This window comes from Ixodes scapularis, unplaced genomic scaffold (genome assembly GCF_016920785.2).
Source record: "Ixodes scapularis isolate PalLabHiFi unplaced genomic scaffold, ASM1692078v2 PGA_scaffold47__10_contigs__length_4178495, whole genome shotgun sequence".
Classification (NCBI taxonomy): Eukaryota; Metazoa; Arthropoda; class Arachnida; order Ixodida; family Ixodidae; genus Ixodes; species Ixodes scapularis.
Genome location: NW_024609876.1, coordinates 2083006 through 2109329, shown reverse-complemented (window position 1 = coordinate 2109329; position 26324 = coordinate 2083006). Strand labels below are relative to the sequence as shown.

General features: G+C 45.6%; 2 protein-coding genes across 3 annotated transcripts in view; one reads left to right on the top strand and one right to left on the bottom strand.

Annotated features, from left to right (window-relative positions):
* LOC8030213 (Na(+)/H(+) exchange regulatory cofactor NHE-RF2) overlaps positions 1 to 7345 on the top strand; it is a 70497-nt gene extending 63152 nt beyond the window's left edge. Inside the window, exons 4-5 of the mRNA XM_029992508.4 lie at positions 1273 to 1407; positions 4714 to 7345. Coding sequence (XP_029848368.3) covers positions 1273 to 1407; positions 4714 to 5112 — 534 coding nt within the window. The 3' untranslated portion in view covers positions 5113 to 7345. The remainder of the gene's footprint in view (positions 1 to 1272; positions 1408 to 4713) is intronic.
* A 6725-nt stretch (positions 7346 to 14070) lies between these two features.
* The window catches only part of LOC8030216 (serine/threonine-protein kinase PLK2), a 317717-nt gene continuing 305463 nt past the window's right edge, over positions 14071 to 26324 (bottom strand). For both annotated transcript variants that reach the window (XM_042293145.1, XM_042293146.1), the window contains exons 10-13: positions 24341 to 24503; positions 23685 to 23814; positions 22252 to 22371; positions 14071 to 17185 (exon numbers count right to left, since the gene is read on the bottom strand). In XM_042293145.1, coding sequence (XP_042149079.1) covers positions 16970 to 17185; positions 22252 to 22371; positions 23685 to 23814; positions 24341 to 24503 — 629 coding nt within the window. In that variant the 3' untranslated portion in view covers positions 14071 to 16969. The remainder of the gene's footprint in view (positions 17186 to 22251; positions 22372 to 23684; positions 23815 to 24340; positions 24504 to 26324) is intronic.

The window sequence follows — 26324 nt, the reverse complement described above, 5'->3', positions numbered from 1 at the left end:
TGGCAGGGCTGTAACGCTGGTTCTTTTACGTCACCTACCGGAGGTCATCATAGGGCATGGACCGGGCTTAGGTACTGCGTCAACAATCAGCCGGTACACATGTCCTTGCCGAGTCAACACCAGTCGCGGCCAAACACTGACACAGGACTTGTGTCTAATTGGCCTCTTGCATGTGACATAGAAGATCCAGTACTACAACTTTGTCATCTATACTTCGTTTCATCTTATAGAGGCACTAAAGTGCTTTTTGATATCCTCATTTTATGGTCATAACTCAATCTACAAGCACCAAGCATCTTAAAAAAAAAACATAACTATATTCCCAGTATGCATACTCCAAAAGTGATCAAGGATCCCGACACTTATCGTTGGCGTAGAACGACGGATGGCACTACCGAACCTTGCTAAATTTAATCGATCGACAGACGGCGTGTGTCAGCCACTTGCGAGCAATGGGTTCCCGCATGGACGAGCGGCCCACCAGTCCTGCCCGTCCATGTGGGAACCCATCGGTCTGAAGTGGCTGACAAGCATTGTCCATCAATTGACCATATTCAGCAACGTCCGGTAGCGCCATCTGTCGTTCTGCATCAACGATAAGTGTTAAGATCTTTGATCACTTATTTAATACAAAAATCGGCCGCACATAAATGTAACTTTTTTTTTTTTTTAGGATGATTAAAATGACAGTAAAACGAGGATCTTAAAAAGCACTTTAGTGCCCCTTTCAGTCCGAGCGGGGCCAAAAGCTGGCTGCAACGCAAACGCGCAGGCTAAAAGTGTAACGTCGCGACACATTCATCACACTCGATCAGATCAGTTGGTGGTGGCGCATGCATAGAAACGTGAAAAGTGCCGTGATCTAGCGTTTTTTAAGCTAGATCACGGCATTTGATTGGCCCATTGACTTGCAGCATTGGTAGCGTGTGGACTTAAAATGAAACAGAGTATAGGAAGTGTCGTTGAAGTGCTCGGGGAGGAAAGATGAATCAAAGGGTGAGAAGCAAGTTGCTTCATTCTTACAAATTGGTGATACGGCACGCAATACACACACAGGGACAGAGATAGGCAGTAGACATGCGCTCCCCCTGTCTACTGTTTATCTCAGTCCTCCATTATTGCACTTTTTATCGCCAATTTGTGAGAAAAGGTGATGGAAAAATGAAAGCCCTCGAGTGCACGAAACGTCCGGTGTCATTCGACCTCACAGTATCGATCTGTTGTCGACTCCTTTAAAGAGCATCCTTGCTGCCTCTTTTGGTGTCGTTGCAGAGGAGGCAGAGCCTGTCGGAAGAGGACAACGAGAAGGTGACGGAGCACACGACCACCTTGTCCAGCTTCGTCGTGCAGCGGCAAGACGAACCGGACAGTGTGGAGGATAGGGCCCCCGCCCTGCCATCTTCTCCGGTGAGTTGTGGCTGGAACAAGCGGTTGAACTATCCTGTTTTCCGGTCTATATGTCGCACCACCCTGTAAACAGCCATTTTTACCAGTAAGGTGGTATAAAAGTTGCACCTTCATATACCTCAACTGCATACACACAGCCAGCATGTGTATTAGATTGCAGTACCTATATGTGCAAGCGAGAGCAAGTTTTGATATTCTCATCAAACGAAAAACGTAACCCCCATGGCAAATTTTCACAGTTACACACCATACTCATAGAAAGAAATGTGTGCAAGTCGCACCGTTGTATAAAATGCACCTACAAACTGTTAGAAAAACACCGTAACTTAAAGACCGACGACCAGTTCGCGCTTTCCACTTTTCGCCCGCTTCCTCCTCTCCCTCCTACCCTTTCCACCCCCGCCCGCCCCCCTTGGTCCCTTCTTTCCATCCCTCGCTTCCCTCGCCCGAAGGCGTGGAGAGGAGGGTCTTCTGCCTTGCAGAATCTCGAGTCTGGTCGTCGGCCTTTAAGCGCGAAACACATGTACGACGAAACCGTCCTATCCGACGTGCGGACTGCCGGACTGACCTTGGGGGGCGAGAGTTTTCATAGCACCGGAGAGCGTTGAAAACCCTCGCCTCCGACCGTCGTATTTGCGTGATCGGACGTCGGATCGGACGATTTCGTCGTACATGTGTTTCGCGCTTAATACACTGAAAGGTATGCCTTTTGTGTGTCCATTCGGTTGCATCAAGTGCCACCAGTTTACATAATACAGGGTGTCGCCAAAAAAAAAAAAATTTACAGGGTGTTTTTTACCACTAAAATAAACTAGGCATCGCCGAACGCTCATTCTCCGCTCGAAGGTAGAGCTGGAGGTCACAACCAGATGCCAAAGTTTCAGCCCAATCCGATACCTTATTCAAAAGTTATAAGTGATTTTCTGAAAATTTCAATGGGAAAATGGCGGCCGAAGGAGTTTTTGAATACATGGGACTCTATGGCACCAAAAACCGAAATTAGGCAGAAATGGGCTCCATTTTCCCTTTGAAATTTTCAGAAAATCACTTTTGAATAAGGTAACTTTTGAATAAGGTATCAGATCAGGTTGTAACTTTGGCATCTGGTTGGGACCTCTAGCACTACCTTTGGGCGGAGAATGAGCGTTCCGCGATGCCTAGTTTATTTTTGCGTTGAAAAAAAACCCTGTAAATTCTTTTTGTGACACCCTGTATATTCAACAAAGGCAAGTGCAAAGATTCCCTCGTGACAGGAATACTGAACCAGTTTGGTTTTTGAATTCTGAAATACATTCGTACTGTAGCTGCCTCGGCATTCAGCATCGAAAAAACATTTTGAATGCGGCAGCTTCCTCAGAGTTGCCCAGCTGAAAAGTTGATTTGGCCTCTCGATCCAGCTCGATCATGGCGCCTTGGCACAATGTCTTTCAGAAAAAAAAAATATCGACAACAAAAGGAGGAGGGGGCGTGTTTCACGTAAACACGCCTCTCGCTCTAGCCGTGTTGGTCGCAGCGCCCAAAATACTTCACAGACGTCTTTGATGAAAGCATTTCATTCTTTTGGCCTAGCTCGATGTTCGAGAAAATTTTCTCGCGCCGAAAACACCCAGCCCCTTTCCAATATAATGTCTGCGGTGGACTTCGTGGTACTGCGTCCATAATGATTGTTCAAACAAAGTACAAACGTGATCAATGCTGGAAAAAAGAGCTAAAGGGGAGCTCCAGCAAAAGTTTCATAGTCTCAAAATTGATTCAACACGTTAAAAGACACATTCAAACTAGTAACTCAAATTATTCTATGGGCAACACTCACTTGTGACACCAGATATGTGTCACACCGTAATGCCCCCCTAACATGCAGCATTAGGGGGCATTACAGCTTGTTCCCGGCGGGTTGCAAGAAGTTTGATAGTGTGAAATGAATGCTGGTTAAACTTGTGCCAGCAAAACAGCAAAAAAAAAAAAAAAAGGATTATGCCAAATACTGCTTTTAGACTGCCTGCTCGATTCTCAAGTTATGCAAGATGTGACGTCATCTTATTGGAGAGCACGGCAAAATTTGAATGTTGGCTTTGGCACAACCTTTATTTGCCGTTTCGTGAATGGCTATTTTGAATTTAGAGATTATAGATGGCACGTCGGAAAGAGTATGAAGAATGTGAATTCTGAAAATGTGTTTAATTTGGGTAGCTCAAAAAACTGTGCGAGCTGTTTCTGCTTTAACCACCTCTAGAAACCTGCCTTAACCCCTTAAGTGCCTTGGACGAGCTGAGCTCGTCGGCCGCTTTTTGGCTAAAAAATCCATGGATGAGCTCAGCTCTTCCAGTGGTTTTTTCAGTAGCCCTCAATTCCACAGACGAGCTAGGCTCGTCCGAGTAGTTTGTGGTGCTGAAAAAACACCACTTGTCATGGTTTTTTTTTTTGTTTTCCGCCGCCGCTGATTTTTGCGTAATAAACTTTTGCAATTTTATCTGTATTATTAGAGGAATAAAATTTCTAAATAAAAAAGATATGGCACTTTTAGGTTACTTTCCGAAAAGAAAAAAAAAAAAGAAAAAGGTCACCTAAGGGGATAAGGCATCTTTCTACTAGCATTGACCTTCCTGGTAGTGTGAGCAGCAGCTGACATTTTCACTGCGAGACCTACTATTTTTGGGAATACTTTTTAATTTGTTCTTAGTACATGTATAGGGTGGCCACAGTGGTTCTTGCTGCAAAATGAACTGGAACAATGGGCGCCTGAACACAGGCAGCTCAAACTTCCATCTAATCTGCATTTATGTAGGAGATTTTTACCTCGCAAAAATTCGAGGCATAGTTCTCATCCTGTAAAAAATAAGACCAACAAACCTGCCAAAGTCAGCGACAGACGTGTTCACAGAAGACAGAGTTAGCGATGGATTTAACTTGTGGTGCCACCTCTCGATAGGCACAGTGACCGGACGACACACCTCGTTGTCTGCTAGCGGCGGCTATCTCGAGATGGCGCCGCAAGTTTCGTTCATCTCTAACTTGGTCGTCTGCAAACATATTCGCCGTTGACTTTGGTAGACGACAGACGTGAGACCAACAAACTTTGTTGATGCAGCCAAGTTTGTTGGTTTCATTCTTTACAGAAAAATAACTTTACCTTGAGAGTTTCCAAGGTAAGATCCACCGCCTAAATGCACATTCGGTGAAAGTTGGAGCTTTGTATGTGCAGGCACCAATCTTTCCGGTTTGTTTTATGTCGTAAGAAACACTGTGGCTCCTTCCCCTCCAACGCCGCAAAATTCTTCAATTTCGGTGGTACCGCTTGCCTCTCAGCCACCGGACGACACGGAGCCCGAGGTACCAGAGACCAGAGAGGAGACTCCCACGCCAAAGGAGACCCTACCAGAGGCAGTCAAGACAGAGGTTATCAAGACCGAGGTGGTCAAAACCGAGGTGGTCAAACCGGATGAGCCAAAGCCCAAGCCGGAGCCACCGAAACTTCCGCAGGCCAAGCCGGTGGAGCCTCCTCGTGTCCCCACCGAAGCCAACGGCGGCGCTTCCACGATGGCGACGACGACGACTTCTGAGGCGAAGGGAGCGAGCAACGGGTCGCTCAACCTCAACATGAGCGCTTCAGAAATGCGGCAGCTGTTGGCGCAGCGCAAGAAGCACGACCCCAAGAAGGTTCAGATGGACCTGAAGAAAAAGTATGAGCTCATCGAACAGATGTAGACGTGACCCATGTCCTGTTTCTTCGGTGCTTTCACCGTCGTCAGCTCTGTTTGTCGTCGGTTATTGGAGGAGGCAACGTGTACCATCTGCATGTTTTTGCGAAAGTGTCGACGGCGCTGTGGATGGTCTGCATGGGACGACCGAGAGGCCTTTAAAGGGACGTCTCAGAACGTGTATGCAACTATGAAAATGCTGTCCTGGATGGCAGTGGACTAGGCCAAGGTTTTTTACGGTAATGTCAGTTTACAGAAACAGATTTTTCTACTATGGTACGTCGAAATTCTTGGTATATCGGCGTCTAAAAGTTGCGGCAAAACGCCGGCGTCGGCAGTCCAGGCGCCGTTGTAGCAAAAAAAAAAGAAGCTGCTTTTCTATTAAGAGTAAACGAACATTGTGGTAAGCTCGCAGTTGTGGTATTGCCGACTGAAATGTACCTTTTGGGCCGCAAATCGTGTGTACCTACAAGCTGGTCCTTTTAATTTTTGAATAGTTTTTCCCAAGACGCCGAAAACAGGGACCCATTTGGGTGCGACCCATTGTCCTCGGTTATCGCGCACGAAAAGTCGCGGTCGATCGTCCCTTTTACGCTGTTCTAGAGAGCCCTTTTCTATCCCGGTAGCTGACTGATTCCAGTCAGCCGGTCCTTTGTGACACCCATCAACAGTGCTATCGACAGTTTCGCACTGGCACTAGCAACCATACTTTGCTGCAGCTTTTAGTCCGAGCTACGGCGGACCTAGGTGCCTGCAACTGTTTTTGGCCGGTTTACGGCGGCTACGAGCGACGGTTGTTATTTACAGAGGCTCGCGGATGCGGCGGCTGCAGTTTCTCTTCCGCCGTTTAGGGAAGAAGCCAACTCGCTACGTCCACTCGAAAGAATTGCGTGTCAGAGGGTTCGGTATTGAGAACCGGTGGGGCGTGTAGCTTTTAAGCGCCACGGAGTGCGATTGCCACGTTAACTTTGTTCCGTTTTGCTCGTCGTGCGTGGAGAGACGGAGGTAGCAAGAAACCGAACGAAGCTATTTTTGTCAACCGCTCGGATCACTTCCATGCATCCACTGGACGTCGAACAAATTTACGAGTGTACGCGACCCGTCGTTCTTCCACATTCCACTTCTTGGAGCCTAGCGTGCTTCTCGTTTTACAGAACAAACGACGTTCGCCGGTTTGTTTTCTCGTTTCTTTCGTTGGGGCTAACCATAATCACATAACCGCCGTCGATTTTCACGTTGCCATTTTTTTTCCTTCTTGAAGAGGCTACGCAAAGGTTGTGGAGAACGTCCGCTAAATCGCGGCAGTTGCCCAATTCTTTTGTTTCTTTCCGTTTTGAGCCTTGTCCTCTAAAATTTTTACCCTTTACAACGCCGACTGTGCAATACATTCCCGTTCCGTACTTACTGAATTTCAAGCACGGGCAGTTGCGTTTCGTTTTGGACGGAATGGCCCATTTAATGGTCTCTTTCCACCTTTCTACCGTTTGTTACCAAGTAGCAAGTCTTTTTACATTTTTTTTTTTGTATTTTCATCTAATCTCGATATCAAACGCTCTACACGATGTGGATTTTGCAATGTCTCAAAATGCCATGCAGAGAGAAGTCCTACTCTTTTGTCGACTACGCGTTTCTCCCTGAAGCGCTATGTAGGGCGGTTGTCGGGGGCGTCGAAGAAAGGCTGGTTCGCGCACTTGCGACTGTTCACGACCGAGTTCGTTAAAACCTCTTGTGATCTCTCACGACGAGACAACACGCCCTGGGACACTGGTGAGTTCCATATATTTGCTACTTTTTTCGCACATCATTTTTTCTTAATTGGCACGAAAAACTTTTGACGATGCTACAGAGGGCCATTTCTCATGGATATTATGCATATTTGATCTCGCAAAAACTGAAAAACCTTTGCTCTAGTGAAACATAATAGTTTCACAGCCACCTCGTAGGTGGCGCCGTGTCGTAAGCAGACACGAGTGTGCGGACCGGCCTAAAGTCTCGCGCAACTTCTCCGTCGACTCGAAGGTTGGTTGTGCGGAGGTTCGGTGCCTTATACCCCAGTTCCAGTGTTTACAGACGAAGCATATTTTTCCATCATTCTACGCAACTAAGAGAAGAAAAGCAAAAAAAAAGGATATATATACACTTCGTTGCGGAAGCTGCGTTAAAAGCTCCATATTTTTGTAGCCATGTTTGGAAAGTGTTTTTGCGACCTTTTGGAGTCATAGTAAAGGTGTAAAAAATATAGCAATGGTGTGTGCTCTCCTTCTTTCAAAAGAATGCTTCCCGCTGCAACGTTTGCCTCGGCCAGTGCTGCCGACTTCGGGAATTTCTTTGCGAATGTGAAAATTGCTCTGCCGATCCTTAACATTGTGAAGAAAAACTAATCTCACGTTCTACGATGCTGCAATAAATTTCTGCAATCGCAGTCGGCTCAATACGAGCTGGGCTCGTTCACCCAGAGTTGTCAGACTTGCCCCGGGCTCATTGGAACCTAAAGCCGCAGTCACACTGCCCATACGTCATACAAAAGGAACGCCGTTCGCTGCAGACACGACAGAATTATTTTCGCAGATGCCTGGAGCTTGTTGAAGCAGGCTTGCTCCATACGTACATATGCTTTGAACGTGTCAGCAGACGGTGTGTGTACGACCAATGTGACAAGGCCATCGTACAAAGAAGGAACGCGCCTCGGACATAGTCCGTCTTTTGTATGACGCACGAGCAGTGTCATTGGTGGCTCTAGAAGCAAGTAAGTCTCTTGGTCGTAAGGTGACCCACCTCGACGAAAAAAAACTGTCATGTGTCTCTGTTTGTGCGAGGCTGTCTTTGCCTGCCATTCTTGACTGGAAGCATCTTTGCAGCCCTGCGGGAATGCTATGGCACTAAACAAAATTAGCGGAAGTGATTGACGGCCCAAACTGTCCAGTAGAGACATTTTGCCGAATTACCTGAGTACAGAAAGAATGCCGGGAACTTGGGCACGCGCGTTGAGCGTGCTGGCGTTTGCGGCTCTAACTGTTCGAAAGCAAAAATCTGAGCACGTGCAGTGCATGTACCTACGTTCCCAACATTCTCTTTATCGCTTGAATAATTTAACGAAAGGTCTATTGCCGCATGCGATGCTTCATTGTCGCGAATACATTCGAAGCGAAAGTGGCCGGGCCATCCCCACCTTTCAATCTCGGGGGTACCTCGGCAGACGTAATGGGCAGACGGTTGTAGTCTGCAAAAGCTTCTTTTTTTTATAGATCGATGCTGTAGTCTGTGATCCTTGTCGATTCAGCGTCTTAGAAACCATCGGCAATGGTAAAACAATGAATAAAACAAGGTAGTACCTACCTCTCCTCTCGACGGGCAAGCAAAAAGAAACCTCATGTGGACAGTCGCACCTGGCCAGAGAAGCCTGAGGCAGCTAGAACAGCGGCATTTCGAAAGAGTGCTTTGGGTAACACGGGGGAGGTCGGCAGACTGCTGTCTGCCGACCTCCCCCATGTTGCAACTGCCTTGGTGGCTCAGATCCCCAGGTGGAGGTTTCGAATCCCGGCCAGTGTGCCCGCAATTCGATGGAGTCTTATTGCAGAGAAGGCTGAGCTTTCGGTTGCACGTCAAAAATATCCCTAGGTGGTCGAAATGAATCTCCAGTCCTTCGCCGGAGTCATTATCATGGTTTGGCATGTGAAACCACCAAATTATTTTCCCCCCATGCTATGAAGATGGAACGCGTCGAGCAATCTAGTGCCACGTGTTACCCTTTCGTCGGTCTCACAGTCGCTCGTTTGTGCTAACATTTTTTAGTGCCGCCCGTACGCTTTCGTGTGAGTGCACAACTAAAAGCACTGTGCCATCGAACCTAGAGATAGACAGCAAGCCATCTAGTAGTTTCTTTGCTCTAAATACGGCATAGAGTAAAGGTCCCACGTATTCTGGCCGCTTCAGAACGGTAGGGAATGGATGCAAATGTCGATGGTCCCAGTGGGTGATCCCGACAAGCCCTTACCGCTGGCGATGCCTTAAAAAAAGATGCAGCGAAACATCACCAGTAAGTTCTGTGCCTAGTTCTTTTCTAGCTTACGTTGGATAAAAACACTGGTATCGTGCATTTTTAAAAGATAAATAAAGTTGACGAGCGCTCGAATTACCTCAACTCATCGCGGCAGAGCGTAGATGCCTGACTTATCGTCTGCTTTTGTTTGCTGCTCCTCTGCTGCTGTCGCTCTCTTTCTTTCTCTCAAGATTAACGATATCGGCGCTCGGGATTTGCCGCATTCTGTTTCCCTCTGTACCCTGCTAAAATGTGGTGGTGATCAAATCTACCAAAATGTGTCTTCTCGCAAAAAAAAAAAAAAATAATTCCTGGTTCCTCGTTTTGAAGTAGTCAAGTCTTTGCACACACTGCTGCATCCAAGCTATATTTGTGTAGCCCCCATAAAATTGGCAGGGAAATGCACAAAGCATTCTCTGGCAAAACCTAGTCGAGAAATTTGACCCGCTAAGTATACCGTAAACGACTATATTTTCGCGAGCTCAAGCACATTTCATGAAGCGTAGCTTTCTATAATATCTGGGCACAAAATTTCGCGATTTGAAGCGATATGTCCCGTATTCATTACCATAAATTATTCATGCAATTATATTTAAAGTTGCAAAATCTGCGAAAATTAGGTATTCAAGAAACATGAATTGATTATGGCAAGCGCCTTCAAACTTTTCGATCAAGAGGATGCCCCATGTCTCGATCAACGGCCGACAGACCCTCTCAATCTCAACACCGATACAATAAGGCGGCGCAGAGAAGACTACAGGAACTCTAAACAATAGTTCACATACTATTGAATGGTTGTCCCTATAATAGTGCTTAAACAGGGAGACCGTTTTACATGGAGGCGAAGACAATTGAGGAAAGTTTAGAGTTCAGGAAACACCCGTGTTCCTAGAAGCAGTTTGACAACTGCGGGAAAATGTTCTCGGTACATTTAGCAGGGATGACTTCACCGCTAAATTCACCGCGAAAAACATTTGCGCTAAATTAATCACGTGTTGGTCCTAGCTCCACTCCAGCAGACTGCCATCTCTCTGGTGGGTAAACAAACATCTCGAAAGCAAGTGCTTTGTTTATCGAAGCGTAGCTGGTAAAGGCAACCTGCAATGCTGTTTGGTTTGGCACTGTCTAGCAACTGAAGCAAGAAACATTGGGTATGTCTGGGAGTGGCGGCTTCTTTGTACAAACGTGAGCTATTACTTTGGTGGCGCCGCTTAGTCTAGCGTCTGAAGAAAGAAATGCTGGGTAGGCCGGGAAGCCGTGATCACATGGTAGCAATCAGTTCATCGAACAACGTTTTATCGACAGATTGTTTCATTGACAAATCGTTTCAGTGACAGCTCAGATTAGCTTTTTTTTCTGTGATAAGCTGCATGAGATTGTTGCTGCGAAGTGGCGTGTACGGGTCGGCCAGGTAGATTTGTAATGAGCCGGCGCAGACTGTCGCTGCGAAGCGGCGTGAACGCAGGCAAGGGGGTGGGTTAACGCGCACTCCAGTGATGCACGCGTGACGAAATGTCCCCACAGCATGCAGTTCGCGGAACAAGTGTCGATGAAACAATCGTGCCGACAAAACGTGCGTCCAGGAAATGTGTGTCCATAAAAAGTTGCCCCCGAAACGTAACCCTTTGAAATGAGTTTTGACGAACTGATAGGGGGGACCCGTGATCGCATAACGTGCCAGTATGGCGAAAGCAACGGCCCCGGCGGGCCAATCAGAATGTGACTACGTATCACCGGAGTGTGCTTTTACTGCGAAGAAGTATCAGGCTTTTTGCCGCATCATGCTCCAATATGTGTGCGTTGCACTCTTATACCTAGCGCATATAGAAGCCATCGGCACGCTATGTGGAGCTTATCGTTCACTTTTTGCCAAGTTACAACGAGACAGGGTATAACTAACGTGGGCTCTCACTCTACTGGCACTGCCTGGTTTTGCCGGCTGACTATAGTTAGTCGACGAAAACAATGTGCTCTTCGTCTCCCCTTTATGAAGCCTGAGTTGTTGTTTGCAAACCTTCTACATGCAGTATACAAAAAAAAAAAATTGGGATCAACTACTAATTTACCTGGCTGATCAAGTGGACTGTCTTGATGTTTTAATGTTAACTGAAGTAAATGTTGATGCAACTACCCGCTTGTTCTTCACTCCAGAAGGTTTCTGCTATCATTCTTTGTGGAGAGTAGGGCGACGTGGTGAAGGAATACTTCTGTTTTTAAAGACTGATTGGCTGTCCAAGCGAGTACAATTATGCTGAAGTGCTCGTTATCACCATCTCCAAGAAAATTCCTTTGTTATATCCTCGGTTTACAGGCTACATGGCTGTAACCTTCCTTTATTTTATGATGAAATGTTTCAGCTGCTAAACACACGAAACAACAATAGTCAGCTTGTAATGGCGGGCGATTTCGGCATCAATGTGTGCGACGTAACCAAATATGGGGTTGCGGACTACCTGACTTTGTTATCGGGATTAGGTCTCGAAATTCTAATTTCAAACTATATGAGGGAAGAGCAGCAGGGAAACCAGATTACAAGTACATGCATCGATCACATTGTTGCGATTTTGAATAAGCTAGAAACGATGTCGGGGGTTATAAAGCAAAAAGTAACAGATTACTATTTTATATCCCTTCTTGTGTTTAGCTGCACCTTAAAAGAAGAACCAGAAAGTCATTACAACTTGGTCTTGGACAATAAAAAGTTGATAAATTAATGAATATGACTGGAGCACTCTAGTCTCGTTCAATCACGCCACAGTTTACTAAAGGATGACCGAGATTTTAGGAAGTCTCTAGCAATTGCGAACAAAAAATTAGGTTAAAAAAAAAAGGAAAAGTGAGCATGTATGGATAACCATAGAAATCATGAAGCTCTGCCACGCAAAGGATAAACTCTGGCAAAGATGTAAAGCCAATCCAGTGGATAGAGTTCTGAAAAATGAACTAAGAAACCTCTGTAACACAGTAACAGCCACAATAAAACTGGCAAAGAAAAGGCAATATGTTGCATGTTTACAGCGTCATATATAAAAATTTTTTTTTTTTTTTTTAAAAAGACTTGATATGTTGTACAGGAACTAATGGATGGTAAATGCAAGGAAAACCTTGATTACACAATACGAAAAGCGTTTGGAGATTCTGATGTAGGGCGGATATGTAACGAGTTCAATAGTATGTTTGTATGTGGTGTTGTGGAACTTCAGACTCTGGGGTGCGGGTATCATGAGGCTTCTTACCATACAATAAGCCATACAATAGATTCTGCAATTTGGCTTACTTACCACAAATGGCAGAAGACGATTTAAAAACAATTATTAAAAGTATGTCAATGGCCAAACCTCTTGGGAATGACAGGATACGTTTAAGAGCTTGTAGCACATTTTTCAAAACTAAAATATATGATACTTAAAATAGTCAATTCATTGTTTTTTGCAAAAAAAGATACCCAACAGCCTCAAAATAGCTGTTGTGAGACCCATCTATGAAAGGGGAAGTAAAAAATATGTTAAATTATAGGCCAATTTCTCTTTTGCCGGTAATATCCATAATCATAGAAAAATTTGTTTTTTGGTCAATGTCCTTATTTTTCAAGAAGCATAACTTGCTATGTCATTCCCAGTACGGTTTTCGTAAGAGTAGAACAACAATCACATTGCTGGAAGACGTATCGGACCATATTCATAAGAATATTGATAAAAAAATAATACTTTGTACTAACATTATTTCTGGACCTAAAAAAAGTGTTTGATTCAATTGATCACAAATTACTTTGATATGAATTGGAGCATTTTGGCTTCAGAGGTCCGTTTTTAGAATTCCTAATAAACTATCTGAATGGAATCAACTTGTAAAAATTGGTTACGTTAAGCATAGTCTACTTCAGATTATAGTTACCGTGTTCTTCAGGGATCTATCTATACTAGTTTTGCTACTATTTAACATTTATGTAAATGAAACTGGTAATTTGAACTTCTCTTCACGTGTATCTATGCCGACGATACAACCATAGCATTGGCTGAAAATGACGAAATCGAAACAGTGTTGTCACTTCAGACAGATATATACAAGCCGATAGAATGCTTTGAAAGCTATAATATATTTGTTAACACAGACAAAACTAAATTAATGTGCTTCGACTATCCTCACAAAACATTAAAACTTACTACTCCTTTGGTTCCAGATTGGTCAGATTGTCAATATTGTAAATGTACTCCAATGGTGTATGCATACATTGTCAGTAAAATATCTGGGTCCCTTTTTTTGATCAACATCTCTCCTGGAGCACTCATATAGACTATTTGGCAAAATGCCTACAAACTGTACTTGCCTTTTTATATCGCTTACAAAGTATCGCCTCGACATAACCTCGAAACTAAAAGGCTGTAAGAGTGGGGTTCGTACCATCCGTCCCTGGGTGAAAAATGCTTTTGCCATTTCAGTTTCGGCTCCCATGGACACCTTTTGGGTTAAGGGCCGTTGCGGCATCGGTAAACGGGACACAGCAGACGCCGTGAGGTGGCGTCGACAAATGTTGGGGAAGTTGCTGTATGCGCTTCTGTTTTCAGCTTGGGCATCAACTACACAAACAGTACGACTCTCCTTCTTGCGTCATCAATGCCGTTTCTTCCCCTTTCCCTTTTCAAGAGATTGGGGACCGGCGACGACGGCAGGAGCCTCGATGACAGCCAGCAGAGTGCGCGACTGGCTGTCTGCACCCATGTGATGAGCACACTCCAAGCCTCTGTCCAAGGAGGCATGCGAAGGGAAGCTTTCTGCTTGGCAAGAGTACCGCATATGCCTTGAATTCATAAAACACTTCATCTACTGCGAGGAAATACGCCACCTGCCGCGTCCAGTTAGGCACCCCTTTACTCAAACAGCAATGCCAGTCAAGCTGGGGAAGTGCAACTAGACTGATACGATCGATTCAGAGAAAACATTCTTTTTATTGAATACACACAGAGCAAAAAGAATGCAATGGGGTGCTCCCTAATCGATGGCGACCGTCGGCCCTTCGCGCTCGTCATTGTTGTGCCGGCACGCGTGATTGATATGTATGACTATACAGTCGTTCTCCATGTACCACGACAAATGGCGCGTGGCAGTGCTTGCCATTTGTAATGTACGATACCACGCAACGAACGGCAAATGCTTTGACATTGTCACCTGGCATCTTTAACCTGGGTCGATGGCTGCATCTGAACTCTGCGAGCTTCCACAGAATTGGAGTCAGATGTGCAATCGCCGAACGATGCAGTGCGTTTGTGGCAAGATTCCAGGTTTGTGCCTCTGTTTGTGAAACCAACAATTCTGTACAAGGTTTACCTAGTAGTTGCAAAGCGGGAACCAAGGTTATAATTTGTTACTGGAGACCAGACACGTGGTCAGAGAGGATCTACCGTAGTATCCCGAGATAGCCCACCTAAAATCGAAAGCAAATCGGGCTAAAATAAGGAGCAAGCTAACTTTCAATGTGCAATAAAAAAAGTAGAAACAATGCTAGTTTTAGATTCTGTGACCTGCGAAACTTGCGATTGCATGGAAGGGCAATAAACCAAACTTCTCAGTCAGCAATGTTCGCTTATCTCCCTTCTTGGCTAAGTAACACCATTTCTGTCAAAATCACCATTGGCTAGGGCCCTGTAATTACTACAATCTTTTGGCGTTTTCGAAAAAAGAAGAAAAAAAAAAAAAAAAAAAAAAAGCACCTTCAAAATTAGCGGTCTGTTACCTTTTGGGGGTGTGGCATCTCGGGATATAACGGTACTTGTTTTGCAATCGGTACAACCAGTGGACATTTACGGTAATAGAAGTTTTCGCCATCCAGTAATTGACGTGATAAAGGAGAGACGCATTCTGCTTGTACCAGTCTATGTTGCCAGAGCCAATAACGTGCTTCTGGCCATTCTGTCGCACTAGCAGTTTCAACGGTAGTCTTCCAGCCATGCTAGAAAAACGGGGAAAACCCGCGATTGCATGTCCACGCTGTGCCTCCGACTAAGCATCTGGCCTCTGCCTGTTCACACATGCATCGCACCGCTAAATCAACACTTGGAACAGCGCTGATAAGCGCTGACTGGAAGGCAACTTAGTATTGCCACAGCACTGCATCACCAATATAAAGCAAAGTGAACATTGCATCAGCGAGGTCAACGCTATTTCCAGTACTGAGACAGCGCCGTGGTGTATGCGTGGACAAGTTTCGGTTACGGGTCCTCACTGGCAGCTCTAACCGTGCCAATACGCAATTGTAAAAAAAGTTACCAAGACAAAAGGTTGAACTAATGATGCAGATTTCGGCAAGTGTACCACATACAAGGCAAGCACCAGCTTTGTTTCATCTACAATGCGCTGAATACAATGCATTAATTTTTGGAGCCGCACCAATATCAGTGACTGGGACAATGGGGCAATGCCCGTCCAAAATACTGGGTCCCGTCAAAAATGATGTTGAAGCGAGTCTCGGAATGCAACTAGACACAGAGTGCATGGGGCACTTCTAAACTGGCGCACTTTTTGAAGCGCACAAAACGAACCGCCGAGGCGCCGTTCGCGCTTGCCGCAAAGACGCGCAGGTAACAGGAAGTAACCGAAGTAATTGGCGGAAAACGTGCTTGGGGTTTGGCATCCTGTCTTTGGTAGGCTGACTTCTTTTTCCTTCGGCATGGAAGCACGACGAAGTTTCGACGTCTGCTGCAGGTGAGCCTCGACGCGACGTCCGGTCCATTTGGATTACGCAGAAACGCAAAAGAGAGAAACTAGTAAAACAATTATTGGGAGGTTCGCTCTAAAATGGCAGTGCGAAAGTTGTAAACAAAAGCATGTATGTACAAGATTAGCATTTGCATAATGCCCCGCACAACGTGCGTACCGAGAGTCGGTGATGCGATTCACGGAAAACAAACGAAAAAATCCGTACAAAAGGTGTCTTCGAACCGAGCGTGTGATGCGGGGAAGTGAGCCTGTGAGGTTGCATGAGTTAGCTACACGAGGGGCTACGGCTCGGTGAAGCGAGGTCTATTGGTTGACGGCAGCACGCTGAGTAGCTGCGCGACGAACCAATAACCGAGCACTGCTTCTAACGGCAAATGTCGCATGATTGGCGAGTCTTGTCCAACCTAGTATTATGCAGTTTCGAGCGTCTGACTTCCCTCACGTAAAAAATCAGAGTCGATATGCGGGTCGGATCACAAACAGACTTCAAGTGCGTGTCTAGCTGCTTCGGATTGTTAACTACGAGAGATCATTTCGCGAGCATAAATAAAATGACACTGAATGTAACGCGGAATGAGGCGCAATGGCACGCCGCGATGCCATTCCCGAGGAGAACCTGTCTCTCCGTGCGTTGCCGACGGGTTTTTTGCTCGCTGCGAATCAGAATTCCCAAACAGGCGAGACAGTCAACAGTCTAGGCACGCGCAAAGATGCGCTGTCACGCGGCCCAACCTTCAACATTTGTATATATATATATATATATACTATATATAGCATTTGAGTTAGATTATCTCGAGAGAAAATGCAATGGCTTAACAAAAAAAAGTTGCGCCGGTCTACGGCAGCCACTTCCTAAACACACGCAAATCGTTCGTCAACAGCTTGACGTCTCGCATCTGCGCTCTCCTCGAGGAAATGTCCGATGGTCTTGAGCACGTTCGAAACAGTTCACGACGTTCCAATACGAACCTCGGAACCTCGATGTGCTTCGTCTCTGAGCAGGTGACGCCTTTTCTTCAGCTGGAGCGCATGCTGGTGGACTAGCGCCGTTGCAGACGACGTGCCAAAGTTGCAGATAACGAGCCAACGTGGCAGACGACGAGCTGACGCGTCAGGCGCCTTCCTTCAGCTCCACTTCGACAAACTCTCCGAGGGCAGACAGCGCAAACTGCAGGCGACCGCGAAGCGAGTCGTCGCAGCCGTCGCGAGCAACGTCTGCGAGGGCGTACGCAGCCGCGCGGCGCTCTTCGTCGATGTAGAGGAGGACGGGGTGCTGGTGGCGGTCCGCATTGATCACCAGCTTGGTGTGGTCCTTGAAGAAGTTCACCTGCATCGTGGAAGAGAACGAAAAAAAATAAGGTTTTAGAGTCAGAAATATGGGAAGCTAGAAAACTGTGCATCGGTTGACTCCGAAAAAATTAGGTGCTCCTTTCATCCACTGAACAAGCGTTCCATATAAAAAAAAAAAAAAAAAGCATTAGCAATATATACCCAGATCCGAGCAGTGTGATGTCACTTGACGTCACGGCGTCAAGTCGGTGTCATGTGATGTTCGAGTTACTAGCCAACGTTACTAGATTACCTCAGTTGTGGAACTTCTGCGGAGGGGTGCAGCCACCTCACTCCCTTCAATACGCCTACTATCCTTTGAAGCGCCATCTAGATTTTCGTTTCAAAACTGTGTGTTCCATAGCATACAGGTAAACGCCATCTAGATGCTGTACTTCAAAACATACATATTCTATGGAATACACATTGGCGGTGCGTCGAACAACGGAAGGCGAGCCGTGGGGAAGAGAGGCCGGTACGTACCGCTGGTCCAAGCAGTGTCTATGGGCAGTTCCGTGCCTGAGCTAATCTAGTAACGTTGAGTATTGCACAATGTCACGCGATACTGTGATGCTGTCCGACCTGATGTCGAGCAAAGTGGTCACGTGATGCGACGGCATGTTTCACTACCAACTTGACATCCAACGTTACTAAATCTAATGTTGACACTGTGACGACACGTGACACCGCAACTTTACACCCTAAGTCATGTGACGCCACGGCGCCACGTGACCTAACGTGACCTGATGCGCATCATGTGGTAACATGACCGTGCGACCCATGACGCCACCAATCGTGTGAACCACAGTGGCATCCTGATAAATTTAGCAGGATGTTAGCCTACTAAATTTAGTTGATAACACCATTATAAGCTACTTCACTGTTATCAGCACATTAAAGCTATGGGAACAGCAGTGCAAGACAAATTCCAACTTTGATTCCATTCAATTGCATTCCACATTAAAAAGATACAAAAGGACAACATACACAGCAGGTGGAAACTTATTTCAGACGGTGAACCGCAGTACATGCAATACTTCACCTAAAGTTAAATAAAAAAAGAAGTTAATATTAATTAAAGGGGCGGTGCAAAAATTTTCAGACTTCGGCCAATTAACTGCGGAAATTAATCTGCGTCACCTTTGGAACGAAAAGCAAAATCTGTATTTTCTTGCGAATGCTAGCTCTTATTAAAAAAAAAAAAAATGAAACAAATTGAAGGTCAAGGTGCCTCTCAACTCTCCACGTCGACTTTCGAGTGACATGCTCTGGGGGTTCACGTGGTTTCCCCTTGGGCCCTGTCTTCAGAGACCCCAGCCAATTCCTCTGCGACTGTCGACTTTTAAAGGATTAGCATCGTCGAAGGTCGCGGCGAGCGATCGACACAAAGGCCAGTTCGCCACGAGGCTGACGGCGAGTGTAGCAGCGGAGGGGGACAGGTTTTGTTGACTTCCTCGTATCCCCCAGAGACGCTGTCATTTTAGTTCCCGTAACCGCGACAGGCGGCTGCAGATCGGCAAATAATTCGTTTTTTGCTTTGCGATTACGCAGCAGGATAGCAGTTTTTCGGAGAAAGGTGACGCGTTTTCGGTCACCTGGGCTTGCATAAACAATATAAAAAATGCAAACTGCCAATTCTTCCAACATTAAAATCATTGCACTGGCCCTTTAAGGACTTGTTTCTTCCGGTTTTTGATAGAGTCACATATAAGTTTCAACGAGATTATGCTTTCGTCGAGATAACACACTCTAGTGCCATCTACTGGGCAGCCCTAGTGACAAAGTGAATTTGTGAGTGACTTTATTTTGCTAATTAATATATTTTTGCAATCCTTGACGTCCGCCAAGGCTGGTAGTTTGTTCTCGCAAAGGGTTTCTTTATTTCTTGAACAGCATATTTTTAGGGATCTTTGAAACCTTTCCAGAAACACCTTCTACCCTATTTTCCGGGCTATATAGCCTAAGGACTATACATGTTTAAAAGTTTTAATTTTAGGCTGTGCCGCACAGAAATTTTGTTTTTCAAGCTCATTCATTATGATCTTGAAAACGAATTATGATTAAAGAGTATGTTATAGATGATTTATGTATAATACAAGCTTCTTTGCAAGCTAAGAAAGCAGACATTTGCCAAGGTGTGCTGTCTACGAAGATTTTCGTATCACTATACACCGGGTGTGGACTGTCTAAGCAAAAACTTTTATTTCTGACCCCAAATTTGCCCTAGCAGATGGTACACCGGGTGCGGACTATAGCCTGCAAAATACGGTATATGCAGACCGGAAGTGAGCCAGGGCTAGGCAATCTGGCACCAGTAGGTTATCTCATCGTAAGTATAGTCGAGGGTGATAGTAATTCAATTGGTCACATCCAAACACAAGTGTGAGCAGCAGCCTCAAAAGTTTGAAAATCGGCAACATTATGCAAGAGAAAAAATTAAAACAAGCACTATGTCATGTTTTGTGGTATGGCGTCCTTTCACTACCTTTCAGCGAAGAATGAGTGTTTGGCGATGTATGGTTTACTCTTGCGGTAGACAGTGATGTGATTGGCCTAACCCATTTTGGAGCACCTTTTGGAGCAGCCAAAACAGTGTTTTGGAGCAGCGAATGTGGCCTTTGGAGCAGCCAAGACAGTGTTTTGGAGCAGCAAAAGTGGCTTTTGGAGCAGCCAAAACAGTGTTTCGGAGCAGAAAAAGTGACTTTTAGAGCATATATTCTTAGAAAAATCTATATTTGTTTTAAGTGCTGGACAAACGAAGGGCACTTTGTGTTGTGTTGTGATGTATTGGGGCGGAATTCGCTGCTTGTGTTTTTGCTGCTGAGACATCCCACAAGTATACAGTGCTGTAAGCGTTGCCAAGCAATTCCGAAAAAAAAAAAAAAAAAAAAAAACTTTCGTTTTATTGGTTTCCAACGTGGAAGATTTTTATAAAAAGTAAGCAAACGCAAAAACAATGGATTGTAAGCATCCCGGCTGGTGCCTCTCGTGCAATTATGTTCACATGCACGTGAGGGCAACTTCGGCAGGCTTACAGTTAGACGTGCTCCGTCGCGTGAGCGGAGACAACGGCTGTTCAACCGAAACCATGCCACTCCGCTCCGTCGCCAACTGGTTCCCAAAATAGTATACATGTACAAAATGTAACTGTACAGCATACGACAATCAACAGTCCAGTGGCGCGTGCTTGCCAGGCCGGCGGGCGAGGTACAAGCTAAACACACAGAAAAAAGAACCTGAGCGTATTGATGCAAGACTGCGAATCAGGATCAAAAAGTTCTTGGAGCGCTTTGTGGAACGACTGAACTCGAGACAAACAAGCGCGCTGTGCGGGTTCAGCTTGCAAACATTGCCTTTTTTGCTTTAGCTCACTTCTCTTCACCAACTTTCTTTCGCGGCAGATTTTTCACGTACCGAGGTCCCTCCCGGAAGAAAGCCAAACGAGAGAAACCTAGGTAATCAATACTTCGACACAGCAGTCATTGAGTTAAAGAGGGATTTTTATAGCAGCGTATAATTTAAACAAGAGCAGGAATGTCGATGCGTTTCAGTTTAGAAAACGCCATATCTTCAGCGACGTGGGGATGGCAACACACGACGTCGCGCGAGCGCTTTAGCTCACAAAGTAACTCTCCCCGCGCAAAAACATGGTTTTGTTTCACAGCATGACGGCATGTCTGCAACTCGGCACACTAACGCCGGAGTGTCCGCACATGCCCGTGTCTATCGCTAAAAAATTAAAAAAAAAAAAAGAAAAAGAAAAAAAAAGACGCGAGACGAGATTCCTGAGACGACGAGAGCGCGAAACGCGAGACGGCGGGAAATATCATGCAAGACCGAATAGACGATTGATGCAGGGTACTTTGTGTCGGGCGGCGTCTTGTGCCACCTAGCCAACGCATGCTCAATTACAGTTCTCAGTTTAGTTTCGTTTTTGAAAGGCGACCAAGATTGCTCCTTTGGCGCAGGCTTGGCGCAGATTAGCCATATTTTGGCGAAATGTAGCAGGCTGTAGCAGAGTTAGCACCTTGGCGCAGTTTGGCGCAATCGGCGCAGCAATCACATCACTGGGTGGAAAGAAACCTTCCAATTTTCTTTTGGAACATCCTGCACAAGGTATAGGGTGTCCGAGAACCCAAGGCCGTCTTTAAAATCGGCCAGAAAAATCAACCCCTGTACATAATTGCCATCTCCGATCATGCAGCTGGAATCCCTCTGTAATGTAGGCTCTCCAATTGATGGTTGCACTTATGACGCCATCTATCGAGAGGCACAGCGAACAGACGATGCAGGCAGACAATGCACTCAGTCGAAAGCAGACGACTTGGTCGTCTGCTTGCTGCGTTTAGCAGAAGAGGGTGCCACCTGTGTTGGTCATCTGTCATCGCGGTCATCTGTGTCAAAGTCCGCCCTTAAAAGTTTGTTTGTCTCATTTTTTGCAGCAAGGGAGCTATGCCTCGAAATTTCAAGAGGTAAACGGCACCACTAAAATACAGCTTCGCTGAAAATTTGAGATTGCTACACGCACGCACAGATTTTTCCGGCCGACTTGTTTAGAGCCAGCCACGGGATTTCTGACACCCCGTAGGGCACTTCCACGAAATGCCTTTTCCCTTCCAGTAAGCCCCGTTCTGCCACACTGACGGCCATCGTCTGTCACTTTCGCCGTTTGTTGATGCACAGACGCTCTGTTATTGCCATTACTTTTGCTGTTGGCAACACACTGAAACATGGCCAGCGTCTCCACTGACGACAGAACTTGGTAAGTACTTTTGGGAACATATTTGCGCCACATATTAAAGCTTTTTCTAATTCTTTCTTTCTGGAGTCGCCCTGGCAACACCTACCTGGGCCTTTATGGCCGCCGAGGGGTCAACTTCTCAATCGCTGGCTTGTCCCAAGTCCGAATAAAGACCGGTATGTATCAAATTCGAGTACCAGGTGACGCTCCTTTTCACTGCCGACAACTCCGGCAGAAGCGGCGAGCCGGAAGTGTATGTTGCACGAAACCGCCCCATAGACCCGTCAGAGCCGCGGAAGTCAACAACCGTGTCGTTATCTCACCTGCAAGGTGGTGCAGCTCAGCTGCATGACTATGGCGTGGGCTGTGCGCACCCAGCGCTTCATGAAGGGAATGCACTTCTTCTTCTTGGCGGCGTCGGCGGGTTGGACCACGTCACCTCCCTGTCGACAGAATGAAAGTTTTACATGCGTAACCAAGCAAACGAGCGGTCACTGCTCGTTTGCAGACAGTTGGGCGAGGAGTTGACTATGCCTTTGCACTAGTGACGTGCACCATGGCAATCGTGCAAAGTGTGACATATATGGAATTAACGGTGTTACGTTTGGTTCAAGCGTGAACCTAGCTCCAAATGACCTGTGGTTCTTGGTTCGAGGAAGACACGAGCGAGTGTCTGGCGCCCAGAAAAAGAAAAATAGTGCTGCACAATCTTTGCTTACAATTTTTGGTCTGGTAAAACGTCCGTTGTCGGAAATGTTTGTCAGAAGTCAGAAGGGCTCAAAATTTCGAAACGCTGGCTGTAATTGGTCCTGTCAGTCTGGAAACACTTTTAGCAAATTATGTTTTTTTTTGTTGTTTTTTTCTATCTAGGAATGTATTTGCACATTCTTTTGTGCCAGTGTCAATGTTTTTGTCTTCCTTACGTCTATGCATTACCTTTGATACATATATGAATACGCCTGAATGCTGTCAAGCTTAAATGCTCTTCCGCTTTAACACCTTCACGCTCCAGGTAAGAGTGATTGTGACTGTACATCATGCATGGTTGGTATATTGACCAATTTTTCGTCCTAAAGGCACGATAAAAATCCAGCGAGTCAAACAGAAAAAACACAGATGTTAACTCCAGAGCTGGAAAAAATGGGATATATATAGCAATTGTCAATGAGTCGACAGATCTGCAGCTCTAACAAAGAAATGGAGCAGAGGTTATCCCAGAAATCAAACATGCCTAATTTTGTTTATCTTTTCTAATGAATGCATGTCACTGTTCTCCAAACTCAAATGCAAGAGTTCTGAAATTTTGTAAAGGGTCTTCAATTGAGAGACACAACGCCTCATACCCCAGTCCTCCATCAAAGAAGCAGCTCCAGCTAAGGTAACCATGCATTTCATCACCACTATAGTTTAAGTGTTAGTCATCTCAACCAGTTGCAGAAATTTACCCACACAAAGAAAATAAAACAGAAATCTGCCGCTTAGGTTTCCATTTGATTACTTGGTGTGCACTGTACTGCATGCTTTAAGCATTTTTTAGTCATTACAGTACTATACTTGGTTCACCCCTAAGCTGATGGTGTGCTGGAAGTTACGTGCCCGCAAGACAAGTCATAAGCCTGTCTTTCACCACGTGATCACGCTGCCACCCGTGCCCACACAAAAAAAGCGGGGCATCAGGCAACGAGGCAGCCGATTGGTCCGGTTAGCCCCGTCAAGTTAGGGTCGACAACCAATGGTATGAAGTCCGTATACTCACCTCAGTGAGGTTTTCGTCCATGTAGTGAGCAAAATACTTGAGCAGAGAGTACCTCTCCTGGAGGAAGGTTGGCAGTGCCGAGGCGTCGTGCACCGTGAGTTTCCCCGAGGTGTCGTGGTACTCGATGCGCCTGCAACGCCGAGTCGTGATTGGCCACGGGACTGAGAATCATCGATTTCGGACACGAGCAATGCCTTCAGTATCAAACACCGTGTGACTAAACCCTTGCGGGATCTGCTCCAAGCATGATATCACGTCCTTGCAGCACGACACCTCCAAAGCTAACTTCTAAACAATTCTCGCGGGAACGAGCTCTCAATAAAAATAAAATCCCTCGTCACGAACTACTTGTAGGCTCAAATTTGACGTAAGGAAGTAGTCATCAACCAACTATCTCTGGGGAAACCTTCAGAAACTGCGTAGAGAGAATAGCGTCTTTCATGTGCAGCAGAAACAGCCGCTTTCATCTTTTTAGGTGGTACAGTTGCAATTGGGAGGACCAAGTTCCAAGCTGTTAAAAGCTTTAGAGAGACCCGTGCAATTTAAGAAATTGCAGAAAAAAGGTATCTCGATGCTACGGATACTCGATAGACACAGAATGCATTTCCACGGCAATCTTTAAAACTTGTGGTGGACTTCGCAGGATGACGACTCACGTGCGATCGGCTGAGAGACCAAAGCGCGTGGTGTCGTTAAAGAGGACGCCCACGCTGTGGTCGGACAGCTGGAAGCCGAAGCCGTATTTGTTGGAGTAGTCGATCCACTTGGTTACGAAAGGGACCGTCACCCCAGGAAGGGCTACGGGGTTCTCGGTGGCATCTGCAATGCGGCGGCGGTATGCACAATGTAATGAAGCACTCCACCATCATCCAGCGAGCCCATTATTAATTAGACTAATTAAACACCCACAAACGACTGACATCATGTTTATATTGCCCTAGCACGTATGTGCATGAGGCAAACGCTAAAGTATTCATCGTAGCTTCATTTTTGTAATCGTTTTCAGTAATAACATGCAAGAATTAAAAAAAATTGTGTTGTCTGTATAGATCAGTATAAATTCGCTTTTAAAGGTACGTTGACGGGGTATTTGTGCTCGCCAAGGTTTTTATTTGTACCAGACATATGAGAGCCCAACTACCCAGAACGCAATTTCCAGACACTCAATATTAGAAGGCAGACACTCAATATTAGAAATAGAAAAAAATATGATACCCATTTTTTGTGACTTCTAAAAAGCTGCAAAAACGTTAATTGAAAAAGAAAAAAAAAGTTGCACAAAAAGCTGGAAACACACTGCATTCTCTGCGCGATTCTCAACATGGCGTCGTATCGCAGGTGTCACAGGATGGACGGCTAAATGAAGCGGACTAAGCGATGGCGACGGACTACAGAACTTCAGAACTGTTGTTCGCAATACCGATAAATCTGTCTACCTTCGAAAGAGAAATCGTTTACCGACCAAAACAATTAAAATTTATTCCGTACGACACGCCCAACCACCAAGCTGATTCACACGAAGACGCCGCCAAGTCGTCACCTTTTCTCCTGCCTGAAGACATTGCGCGTCTTACAAACACGAATTGGTAAGAGCTTGAAAAATGTGCAAACGTCAAACACTAAATGCTTGACTTTTGCGTTTTTAATGCTAAGAGCGACGTACAAGGTTTTCATTTGCTTTGCACAATTAAAAAAGCACACACAAAAAAAAAGAAAATGCGTTTGGGAGCACTGCATGACTTGCGGCAACTCTCTCCTCCTTTACTTCCTCCCTAGTCCAGTTTCGGTTTCGAGCAGTTGTGTTTTTTTACTTTATTAAAAATATGCGTGATGTTGTAGCAAAATATTGATTGAGTAGTCTTCTGACAATCATATTAAATTACCTGGCAAAAAATTTGAAAACTTTTTGAGGGGTGTCAGTGTCTCTTTAAATGGTCAATATTTTTGTTTTTGACAGCTTTCAAAATTCTGCCACTTCTGCAGTCGGCTAAAGAGATGCATGCGAAATTGGCACCTCACCATTCCAACTTTTGGTAGACAGACACTGGATCACAACACCTGCCGAACTATGAGGAACAGAAACTTTTCATCTATCAAGAGACGAAGCATGTCAAGAACTCAAAACATTGCGTAGCTACAGGCTTCGGAATTCTTAACGCCACAAACACTTGTATATATATCTTAATTCGCAGCTTGGTTTTCCATTAAAAGGACAATGAAGACAATTTAACTTTTTAAAATGGTGCTTTTAGGCATCTCAGGAACCTAGCATGCTGCCTAATTTTTTGTAGACATTTGGGACACATATTTCTGTGCCTACGAAAGAACTGAAGAAACCGAAACTGAACTAGCTCCATTCCCATTTCTGGGCCTCCGAAAACGGAGGTGACGTAGGGAGTGACGTCAAGTGTGAATAGTCGGTATCGGTGGTATTTAGGAAATTACGACTCTGGTTACCACGGTGGGTTATAGCAACGCGGTGGTGCGGTCGTTTCGTCGAATCTGTCAACATGGACGACAATGCCACTCTTGCGAGCCAGTTCGAGCTTTCGTTCAGTGACCCAACACCAATGGAATGGGAGTATGTGTGTGGCGGCCTCCGCCATCACCCAACGGAGACCGCCCAGCCGGCAATGAGCG